At 34.9% G+C, this 12667-nt stretch overlaps 1 protein-coding gene across 1 annotated transcript in view; it reads left to right on the forward strand.

Annotated features, from left to right (window-relative positions):
* The window catches only part of FCHO2 (FCH and mu domain containing endocytic adaptor 2), a 120864-nt gene that overhangs the window by 24370 nt on the left and 83827 nt on the right, over nucleotides 1–12667 (forward strand). Inside the window, 1 exon segment of the mRNA XM_027040156.2 lies at nucleotides 9412–9486. Coding sequence (XP_026895957.2) covers nucleotides 9412–9486 — 75 coding nt within the window.

The following is a 12667-nucleotide window of genomic DNA, read 5'->3' on the forward strand; positions in this document are numbered from 1 at the left end:
CTGTTGTTCAACTGTAATACATCCCTACTGGTTTTTATTTTTTTATCCTGCTTGTTTTATCAATTTCTGAGAGAGTTATACGGAAAATCTCATTCTGATTGTGATATTTCTGTGTATTCATATAGTTGTGTCAATTTTTGCTTAATGTATTTGAGGCATGTTAGTAGGGGGCTACAAAATCTTTTTTTTTTATTTTTTTATTTTTTTAAATGTTTATTTTTGAGAGAGCAAAACAGTGTGAGAGGCGGAGAGGCAGAGAGAGAGAAGGAGTCACAGAATCTGAAGCAGGCTCCAGGCTCTGAGCTGTCAGCACAGAGCCTGACATGGGGCTTGAACTCAACGGACTGAGATCATGACCTGAGCTGAAGTTGGACGCTTAACCTACTGAGCCACCCAGGCGCCCCATTCTTTTTTTTTTTTTAATGTTTATTTTTGGGAGATAGCATGTTCATGTGAGCTGGGGAAGAACAGAGAGAGGAAGATAAGATCCAAAGTGGGCTCTGCACTGACAGCAGAGAGCCGATGTGGAACTTGAACTCACGGAACCTTGAAATCATGACCAGAACCAAAGTCAGATGCTTAACTGACAGAGCCACCCAGATGCCTCCAAATTCTTTTTTTTTTTATTGAAGTATAGTTGACACACAATGTTAACATTAGCCTCAGGTGTATAGCATAGGTATTTCACAACTGTATACTTTATGCTATGCCTACAAGTTTAGCTACCATCTATCATTATACAGTGCTATTACTGTACTGTAGATTATATTTCCTATGCTGTACCTTTCATCCCCATGACTTATTCATTCCATAACTGGAAGCCTGTACCTCCCGCTCTCCTTCACCCATATTCCTCTCCATCCCTTCCCTCCAGCAGCCATCAGTTTGTTCTTTGTATTTATAGGTCTGTTTTTGTTTTTGTTCGCTTGTTCTTTGTTTTGTTCTTTAGATTCTACATATAAGTGAAACCATATGGTATTTGTCTGACCTATTTCACTTAGTGTAATACCCTCTAGGTCCATGCATGTTGTTGCAGATGGCAAGATTACTCATTCTGAGTAATTATGTTTTCCTTCCTTCCTTCCTTCCTTCCTTCCTTCCTTCCTTCCTTCCTTCCTTCCCACATTTTCTTTATCCATTTTATCTATCAGTGGACATTTAGGTTGCTTCCATATATTGGCTATTGTAAATAATGCTGCAGTAAACATAAGGGTACATATATCTTTTCAAGTTAGTGTTTCAAGTTAGTGTTTTCATTTTCTTTGGGTAGATACCCAGTAGTAGAATTACTGGATTGTATGGTATTTTATTTTTTGAGGAACCTCTATAATATTTTCCACAGGGACTGCATGAATTTACATTCCTACCAACAGTGCATTAGGGTTTCTTTTTCTCCACATCTTCGCTAACAAGTGTATCTTGTTTTTTTGTTTATTTTTTTGTTTTTGATATTACCTTTTCTGACTGATTTGAGGTAGTGTCTTACTATGATTTTGATTTGCATTTCTCTCATGATTTGTAGTATTGAGCATCTTTTCATGTGTCTGTGGGTCATCTGTATGTCTTCTTTGAAAAAATGTCTTTAAATTTTCTGGGTTGGTACAAATTTAAAACTATTACATCTTCAGGATGAACTGCACTTTTTATCATTATGAAGTGTCCTTTATATCTGTGACATTGTTTTTTGCCTTGAAGTTTACTTTGTTTTTGTAGGGTCATCAGTTTGCTTTTGGTGAGTGTTTGCATGATATATGTCTTTTCTTTGCTGTTTTCTTGTGGTGTAGTTGTGTTTCTTATTTTTAAAGGCACTTTGACAGTCTTTATTTTAATTGGAGCATTTAGTCTGTAACGTACAGTAGAATTGCAGATATAGTTGGGATCAAATCTGTTGTCCCAGAAGTTGTCATACTTTTTATGTAGAGGTCCAGAAAGTCACTATTTTAGGCTTTGTGTGTCATCTGATCTCTGTTGCAGGTATTCGGCTCTGCCATTTTAGTACAAAAGTAGTCATAGCCAACATGTAAATAAATGTGCTTGGCTGTGCTAATAAACTTTATGGGGACAAAAATGGGCCATATTTGGTTGATGGTATTGTAGATTGCCAAACTCTGTGTTGTTTTAGTATTTGCTATTTGTCTTACTTGTTTGGTATTTTTTCCTCCTCTTTCTTGCCTTTTGGCCTGTTTTTTTTTTTTTTAATTCTTGTTTTTTTTTTATTAGCTTAGAAGTAAAACCCTCTTCTACTGTTCTTTTATTAGTTATCCTAGAGATTATAACATACTTAATTGAGCTGTTAACTTACAATAATAATTGATCCTTTTACCCTCTTTCTGAAAATGTCGGAACCTTAAAATACTATCACGTCCTGACTTAATGCCTCATAGGACATTTGTGTGTATGTGTTTAACTTTGTCCTATGAACATTGAAAATTTTCCATTAAAAACTTTTTTTTTATTGTGGAAATACATTTCTTTAACTTTTTATTATGGAAAAATTCAAACTTAGTACAAAATGCATTAAATATATAAACCACTAAATAATGAACTCTAATATAGTGTCAGCAATTTTTGCTATTTTGCTAGTCTTGCTTAAACCATTTCCCTAGCATCAAATTGTTATGTTCATGGATACTTTTTTTATATGTATCTCTAATACCTAAGGACTTAAAGAAGAATGATATTATTAGTCATCTAATAAAATTAGCTGTAACTTAGAAAATATTTTCTAATATCTCATCCAGCTGATTTATTCAAATCAGATTGTTACATATTTTATTCTTCTGTATTCTTAGTATTTTGGATGGTCATTATTTAGATTTATTACAATTATTTACTTTTTCTCTGATAATTTGTCCTTTTTCTCTTTTTTCACTTCTGTTTAAATTTTTTTTTTTAACGTTTAATTTATTTTTGAGACAGGGAGAGACAGAGCATGAATGGGGGAGGGTCAGAGAGAGGGAGACACAGAATCTGAAACAGGCTCCAGGCTCCGAGCTGTCAGCACAGAGCCCGACACGGGGCTCGAACTCATGGACCGCGAGATCATGACCTGAGCCGAAGTCGGCCGCCCATCCGACAGAGCCACCCAGGCGCCTCTTCACTTCTGTTTTAAAAACATCTTAGGGGCGCCTGGGTGGCTCCGTCGGTTGGGCGTCCGACTTCGGCTCAGGTCATGATCTCACAGTTCATGGGTTCGAGCCCCATGTCGGGCTCTCTTCTGACAGCTCGGAACCTGGAGCCTGTTTCAGATTCTGTGTCTCCTCTCTCTCTCTGCCCCTCCCCTGTTCATGCTCTGTCTCTGTCTCAAAAATAAAAAATAAACAGTAAAAAAAAAAATTTTTTTTTAAACATTTTAAATATTTCTTTAAAAAATTTTTTTTACATTTATTTATTTTTGAGAAACAAAGTGAGACAAAGCGTGAGTGGGGCAGGGGCAAAGAGAGAAGGAGACACAGAATCTGAAGCAGACTGCAGGCTCTGAGCAAGCGGTCAGCACAGTGACTGATGCAGGGCTCGAACTCACAAACTGTGAGATCATGACCTGAGCCGAAGTTGGACGCTCAACCAACTGAGCCACCCAGGCGCCCCTTAAATATTTCTTTTAATGAGTATTTTCTGTTAATGAATTCTCAGTTTTTATTAGTCTGATCATATCTTTATCTTCATTTTAAAAACTTTTTATTATCGACAACTTCAAACACATATAAAACTTTACTCAGAAGTCATGAACTTAATGTAATGAGCTTCCATGTTGTAATCACTGAGCATGAATACTTAGCAAAACACAACCAGTCTTGTTTCATCTGTTTTATACCACTGAGTTGTTGTGAAGCAAATCTCAGATTCAGAAACCTTACGTTACATCCATTAGTATTTCATATGTATCTGTAGAAAAAATCTGTAGAAATATGAAGCAAATCTCAGATTCAGAAACATTACTTTTCATCCATTAGTATTTAGAAAAAATAAAAAGAGCTTTTTAAAAAATATAACCACAATATGTTATCTAAAATTATATATTAACTTCTTAATATCAGCAAATATCCAGTCAGTGCTTTGTTTTCCTCAGTTGTCTTATATACACAGTACATGTGGTTGATTTCCTCCAGTTAGGATCCCACGAAGATTTACACATTTTGTTTGGTTGATAGGATTTTTGAGATTTTTCAAATGCTAATCTGTAGGTCTATCTCTCCATCACCTTCATAATTTTTAATTTCATTTTAGAAACCAGATTTATTTTTTTGTTCTATAGAGTGTCCACTATCCTGGAATATGCTAATTGCATATCCATAGTTTTATTCAGTATTTTTCTTTGCTCATTTCCTATAAATTGTCATTTAAACCTAGCAGCTTGATCAGACTGAGTTCAGTATTTTGACAAGAATACTTCGTAGGTGGAGTTGTGTACTTCACTGGAGTCATATAATTATCTGGTTATATCTGTTTTATTATGTTAGTAAGTATTGATTGTCACCTAGATCCATGATTTCATTAATGTTTTTTATTTCCAGTCATGTTTTTGCTAGATATTGGATTCTAGTTGGCAGGTTTTTTTTTGGTAAGGTTTTTTTTTTCTTAGAGCAGCTTTAGGATTACAACAAAATTGAGAGGAAATATGGAGATTTCCCATTTGTTCCCTGCCCTAACTTATGCATAAATAGCCTCCCCTGTCATCAACATCATTTACCAGAATGGTATATTTAAAAGATTTAAAAAAAAAACTATTTATTTTTGAGACAGAGAGTGAGCAGGGGAGGAACAGAGAGAGAGAATCCCAAACAGGCTCTCCATTGTCATCACAGAGCTCATTGCAGGGCTTGAACCCATGAACCGTGAGATCATGACCTGAGCTGAAATAAAGAGTAGAGCGCTTAACTGACTGAGCCACACAGACGCCCCTTAAAAGACTTCTAAAATTTTTAATTGAAATATAGTTGACATATGAATTTGTATTACTTTCAGGCATACAATATAGTGAATTGACAATTACATACGTTACAAAAAGCTCACCACTGTAAGCGTGGTTACAGTCTATCACTATACAGAGTTTTTCCAGTATTGTTGACTCCTGTTCCCTATGCTGTACTTCTCATACCCATAACCTTTTTATTTTATAACTGGAAGTTTGTACCTCTTACTCCCCTTCACCTGTTTTCTCCATTTCCCCACCATCCCCTAGAATGGTACATTTTTTACCAAGGATGAACCTGCATTGACACATCATAATCACCCAAAGTCCATTGTTTCACCTTGGGGTTCACTCTTGGTATTGTACACTATATGGGTTGGACACATGATAATGGCATAGATCCATCATTACAGTATTATGTAGAATTTGTGAATTTATGACTTTGCTAAGAATTCTTTGCATTGTTTTGTATTGTTTTCATAGTTTGGCCTTTTCCAGATGTTATATAGTTGAAATCAGACTGTGTAATAGACTTTTCAGATTGGCTTCTTTCACTTAGGAATATGCATTTAAAGTGCCTCTGTCTTTTCATGGCTTAGTAGCTCATTTCTCTTTAGTACTGCATAATATTCCATTGTTTGGATGTATCATAGTTTATCCATTTACCCACTAAAGGATATCTTGTTTGCTTCCAAGTTTTGGCAGTAATGAATAAAGCTGCTGTAAGCATCTGTGTGCGGGTTTTGTGTGTAAACTTAAGTTTCCAACTCCTTTGGGTGGATACCAAGGAACTCCATTGCTGGATTATATAGTAAGAGTATGTTAAGTTTCATAAGTAACCCTCAAACTGTCTTCCAAAGTGGCTGTATCATTTTGCATTTCTGTCAGCAATGAATGAGAATTCCTTTGCTCCACATCCTTGCCAGTATTTGGTTTTCTCAGTGGTTCAGACTTCAGTCCTTTATATCTTGTTTTAATTTATATTTTCCTGATGACATGATCTCTAGCATATTTTCATATGCTTATTTGCCAACTGTATATCTTTTTTTAGGGAGATGTCTGTTAAGGTCTGTGGCCCATTTTTTAATCATGTTATTCTAAGAGTTCTTTGTGTATTTGAGATAACAGTCCTTTTTCACATGGTGTCTTTTGCCAATAGTTTCTCCCAGCCTATGACTTCTTTCTCTTGACATTGTCTTTCACAGAACAAAAGTTTTTAATTTTAATGAAGTCCACCTTATCATTGATTTCTGTCATAGATTTTATCTTTGTTTATCTAAAAAGACAGTACCTAAGATATCATACCCAAGGTCTTCTTAGGTTTTCTTATGCTTTTCCTAGGAGTTTCAGTTTTGTGTTTCATTGGATTTTAAAAAAAAATTGAAGATCATTCTAGTATCTACTGTTGAGATGTCAGCTATCAGTGATTATTGCTTCTTTAGAGGTAACATTCAGTGGTTGGAAGTGTTTAGCTGCTTTTAAAATCTTTTAGTCTTTAATTTTCAGCAGTTTTACTATGACTAGGTGTAGATGTAGTTTTACTATGTGATGAGATGTACATATCTTTTTATTTATCCTCTTAGGGTTTGTTGGGCTACTTGGATCTATGGTTTGAAACCTTTTGTCAGTTTTGGAAAATTGTCCGTTATTATCTCTGAAAATAATTTCTTCTGACCCATTTTCCCCCCTTTACACATATGTTAGAGTTTTTTACTTTGTCCTTTGTCCTTCTGTTTTCCATTCTTCCATTTCTCTTCTGTTTTCCATTCTTTTGTCTCTCTGAGCTTTATACCAAGATAGAGTCTTCTCATCCCTCTTCTGGTTTATTTATACTCATTATAGTGTATTGAATCTGCTGTTTAACCCCATCCATTGAGATACTAATTTTTGATATTACATTTTTCAGATACAGAATTTGTATCTTTTTTCAAATTTGCTATGATTTCCTTTACTTTTTAAAAATGATTTCCGTTTCTCTATTGAAATTTTTGATTTAATGTACTGTCTCCTTGAACATAATACATAAACTCATAAAGTCCAAGCTTTGTAATCTCAGCATTTGAAACATTGCTCATTTGTTCCTCCTGGTTTTCGTTCATTTGTCATATTTGCCTGATGGTTTTTGAATGTATGTTAAGACATCCATACAGGATCCAATATCAAGGTTTGAAAAGGTATGGTTTGCAGTCCCTTTGAGAACTTGCCTACTAAACATTCATCCTTACTCTTTGAGTCTCAAAGGGTATGGGATTTCCCATGCTTAACATCTTTGGCGAGTCTCAATCTAGTTTTGTCTCCCTTGCTCTGTGAGAGTTTTTCAACTCTGCTCCACTTCTCAGTCTCAGCTGCTGCTTCTAGATGCCCCCCAGGGAAAAGCTGACCGACATATCTGACTGACTTTTCCGGATAGCCTTCTCTTAAATCTTGGCTTACTCATTGCTCTTTTTTTTTTTTAAATGTTTATTTATTTTAGGGAGAGAGAGAGAAAGTGTGAGCGGGGAGGGGCAGAGAGAGAGGGAGACACAGAATCTGAAGCAGGCTTCAGGCTCTGAGCTGTCAGCACAGAGCCCGACGCAGGGGGCTCAAACTCGACAAACCATGAGATCATGACCCGAACCAAAGTTGGACGCTTAACTGACTGAGCCACCCAGGGGCCCTATTGGCTTACTGAGTCTTAACTGCCTCCTTAGCTTCTGTTGCCTTTTAGCCCCCTTTCTCCATATTTTTCTGGCTTTCCTCATCAGGAGGTTTTTTTGTATCAGTTTACTATTGCTGGAGATTGAATCACTTTTTTGTGCCGTTGAACTTATCCATTGAGATAGTAATATTTTTTTTTCTGTATTAACTCTTTTTAGATGATCAAAGTACCGCCCCTGTGATATAGTATATTAAAAAGACACACAGAAGTTTAAAGGAGATAAAAAAAAAAGTCACAGTCCCATCAATGAGAGGCAATTACTAATAATAGTTCCTTTTTGTTAGCTGGTTTTTGTGAGCAGGGCGCTGGGGAAGAGTTTGAAGATAAGCTTAGTTTGAATATTCTGAGTTTGAGAGGATTAAGGTACCTAAGTAGGGTTATGCTTGAGACATTTAGATATTAAATTGATGGTTTGATGTAAGAACGGTGTGGAGATCTGGATTTGGACATTAAAAGCAGAAAGTTTCAGGGCACCTGGGCAACTCATTCGGTTAAGTGACTGACTTTTAGTTTCAGCTCAGGTCAAGATCTCACAGTTTGTGAGTTCAAGCTGCATGTCAAGCTCTGCACTGATGGGGCAGAACTTGCTTGAGATTCTCTCCTCTCTCTGTCCCTTCCCTGCTTTCACTCTCTCTCTCAAAGTAAATATTTAAAAAAAAAGTTAGTTGAACCTGTCAAAGTAGATGGAAGGTCTTTGGTGTTTTGTAGATTATTTCACTGTTACAGGTTGCACAGATAGAGAAGGGACAGGGTAATTTTGGGAGAGATAAGACAAAACTTAACTTTTCTAGTGTTAAGAAGGCCAATACAGTCTCATATTTTGTATTTGAGATTATGTGTTTAAGGGAATAATTGTTTTCTTCCATATTTAATGGTTTGGTTGATTTTTTTTTAAAGCCTAAAATCCTATATGCTAAATTAGTGGTTATATAAAACACAGTTTTTAAAACAATTTTTTTTAACGTTTATTTATTATTGAGAGGCAGAGACAGAGTGTGAGAGGGGCAGAGAGAGGGGGAGACACAAAATCTGAAGCAGGCCCCAGGATCCAGCTGTCAGCACAGAGCCTGACGTGGGGCTTGAAATCATGAACTGGAGGTAATGACCTGAGCCGAAGTCAGACGCTTAACTGTCTGAGCCACCCAGGTGCCCCATAAAACACAGTTTTTTAGCGTGAAATACTTATTTATTAGTGTTTTAGATTTAATCACAAAATAGATTAAGCCTTGATAACTTATGTTTGGCTTGTCCAAATGACAGTCATCAATCTTTTGTTCTATTAAATGTGCATAATAGTGAAATCACAGTATTAAAGAATAATAAATCTATATTAACTATACTAGAGAAGTATTAAGTGCAAATGACTTTCACACTGAATTAGTTTACAGAGAGATAAAGAGAGACAGTCAAGAAGCAGTGCTGTTGTACTTGTTCAAATAACCACTGATACGTTAAAATAAAAAGAGTAATGATTTCATTTAATTTTTGGGATACAAATTTTTTTAGTTCTATACCAGACCAGTTCTTTAAATATATGTGTTCAAAGGGCATTTAAGGATAGGCCTGAAATTTATGACCACGTATTTGTTTATTTTTAAGTAAGCTCTGTGCCCAACATGGGGCTTGAACTCACAACCCCAAGATCAGGAATAGAATATTCTACTGACTGAGCCACCCAGGTGCTCCAGTACCTACTTATTTTTAATATATATTTGAGTTTTTTGTTTATACAGTTTTAATTGTATTTTGATAATTTTTCTGTGTTTGAGAGCTCTTATCATCCGGAAATTTGATTTAACAGAGCTACAATAGAAGAAGCATACTCCAGGTCAATGACAAAACTAGCAAAATCCGCAAGCAACTATTCACAGCTTGGGTGAGTTAATGTCTTTGAAAAACTCTTTTTCAATGTTGATTTAGGTACAGTTCTTGAGAATGTTAGGTTCTTATTGAAGATTAATTGTTGGTAAATATAATAATATATAATGTACTGAAAAATGTTTTTATATATGAATATATTCTTGACTTGATAGAAAATAGAATTGAACTAATCAGTTAATGCAGTCTAAGTAAATGAAACCCATTTTCCCCCTTTATTTAACTACCTAGTCATTTGGTAGTATAATTTTGAGATCATACATGTTATGTATTGTGCATGGTTATTCTAGTTTTCTGTAAGTTCACTTAAATTATGTTGAATAGCGATCTTTACAAACTCACTTAAACTTGACTAAAATGATTAAAATTTATTAAAAAGGTCTCATGATTTTATAGACTATTAAATATTTCTCTTAAAAATTTGTGGTGAGAAAATGTGTTCTTTGAAAAATGAATATTAAGAATACATTTTAGGGGTGCATAGGTGGCTCAATCAGTTAAGTCCCAACTATGGCTCAGGTCATGATCTCACATTTCGTGAGTTCAAGCCCTGTGTCAGGCTCTTTGCTGACAGCTCGCAGCCTGGGTCCTGCTTCAAATTCTGTGTCTCTCTCTCTTTCTGCCCTTCCCCTGCTTGTGCTCTCTCTCTCTCTCTCAAAAATAAATAAACTTAAAAAATAAAATAAAATAAGAATTCATTTTAAATAAGATATACTACATGGCTTTCGTAGTTCTGGGAGGAGATATTGTATAATTTATACCACAAAAACCCTGGGAGGAATATTTAATCTTTTTTAATTATCTAAGAATTGGGGAAAGGCTATACTTTAAGATAATTTAACAAGTAATTCACCTGTGAATCCCCTGAAATTTTAATAGGTATTAGTTCATATTTTTGATGAAGAGGGTTTTTTTTTTTCAGTATATGGTATTTATTGTCAAATTGGTTTCCATACAACACCCAGTGCTTGATGAAGAGGGTTTATACCATCTATTAGATTCACAAACGGTTCCCTGAACCAAAAAACTGGTTAAGAATGAAAATATTCTTTTGTGTGGTTGAATGAGTTTAAATGAAAATCTTGCTAAATTGTGGCCTAGGTAGAGAGTTGTACTTTCAGTTCATCCTCATCATGGTGACACTGTCCATTATATTAAGTGTTGATAGTTGCAGCTAAGAGGACCTTCTGTAGCCCTGTACTATGGCTAGGAAGGCTGGGGAGCTGCTACCTTTTTCACCCAGAGGAGAGTGGGGACTGTTAGTTGATGACCATCTAGTGTTGTTTTTCTTCCAGTTGTCTTCCAATTCTTTCTCCCACCCCCCACTCCCTTGATATATCACTTTTCTGGCAGCTTCCTTTTTCTAAAGCCTTTATGTTGACATGCTTCTAAAACATTATTTATTTATTTACCATTGTAGAAGGGCTAGAAAGTAATTGTAATAGCAGGAGCTGGCTTTAAACAGTTGGTTGTGGTTTTATTATAGGAAATTCTACCCTATTTTTAGTTGTCAGGTGGGAGATACAAAAAACATGAATTAACTTCAACTGTGTTTATGAATAAGATATTGACAACATTTCTGTCTTTGGAATGTGTGCTTCTCATAAATAATAGATGATATTTTATGTGTTAGTGTCATTACTTAAGGTCATAAATATTTTAAATATTAATATTTTACTGATGGATATTTAAGCAATTGAATTTTCTCTTTATTTTTTTTGCATTTAAAAATACTTTGGACTTGTCAGTTTTCTTTCTTACTGCTTATTATATATTAATATATATTACTTGACCAGAAAAAAAGGTTTGTATATCAAACTTTTAAAATGTAAAGAAATTTGACATTCCTTAAGGAAACCTGTATTTAAAGAAATCTTATGTTGAACCCCTTTACAGTGTAAAGAATCCTTTGGTAAAGGTACACTCCCATCTTTCTGCTTTGTCCAGTCCGGACTACCATGTATCAGGTTTACATGAAGTGATATATATGTATTTTGGTGCTGTAGTGAGTGGATAATTTTCAGTTTCTATTTTTATTCTCAAACTCCTCCTTTTAACTCCTTGCCAGCTGATTAGATTTTAAAGTTTAAGTTGAAATCTAATCGGAACAGCCTTATTCTAAGCATGTTAATTTTCCTGTTTGAACTTTTTTATTATTGCTTAAAATGATCATTATGTGTTAGCATTCCTACTGGGTAGGAAATGTAATAATTTGAAATGTAATAATTGGTAGGAAATGTACATAATAGGATAAGTAATTTATTTCTTTACCCTCTTGCTTTGTGCTGCTATTTGTTTTCTAGAAGTTTTGTCATAGAGTAGAACAGATGCTGTTGAAAATATCTTAGGAAGTACTTGAGGAAAACATAGGGTAAAATTATCTGTAGATCATTTCTTATTGACTAAATTGGTTTAAGCTAACCATTGACATCCTAAATACTGTACTATCCAGGATGCAATAATGTAGTAACTTTTGGACATACTTGAATGTACTGAAAATACTAAATTCTCAGTATTGAGAAAAAGTGGTAGGAAAGTATGTCTTGCATCACGTATCCTGTACTAGAAAGGGACTGTGTTAGTGTTTTTTAAAGTATGCAGATAAAATTATCTGAAATAAGATTTCAGGTTAACAGTTCTAAAATATTTTCAAATGATTATTAAGGTGACTAATCTTAAAAAATCCTGTGAATTTGACTTTTGCGTGTTTGAAATCAAAGGAACTTTTGTTTATTAAAATTTTTTTTATTAATGTTTATTTGTGTGTGTGAGAGAGAAACAGCACAAATGGGGAAGGGGCAGAGAGAGAGGGAGACACAGAATCCGAAGCAGGCTTCAGGCTCTGAGCTGTCAGCACAGAGCCTGACATGGGGCCCGAATCCATAATAGGTGAGATCATGACCTGAGCTGAAGTCAGACACTTAACCAACTGAGCCACCTAGGTGTCCCAGAGGAACTTTTATTTTTGATGAGACATTTTAGATGAACACTAAGTAGTCAAAAATTAAAATTTGGAAACAAGTTAATTTTATAATAGACAAGTCTAACCAAATCAACTCAGAAAATAGTATGATATGGTTAATAGAGAGCCATGGCCAGACCTCTGATAAATATTTAACTGATTTCTGTGTACCCGACTGAGGTCCAAAAATATTTTAATTAACCACGGATTAAAAAAT

This window comes from Acinonyx jubatus, chromosome A1 (assembly GCF_027475565.1).
Source record: "Acinonyx jubatus isolate Ajub_Pintada_27869175 chromosome A1, VMU_Ajub_asm_v1.0, whole genome shotgun sequence".
In the NCBI taxonomy this organism is placed as follows: Eukaryota; Metazoa; Chordata; class Mammalia; order Carnivora; family Felidae; genus Acinonyx; species Acinonyx jubatus.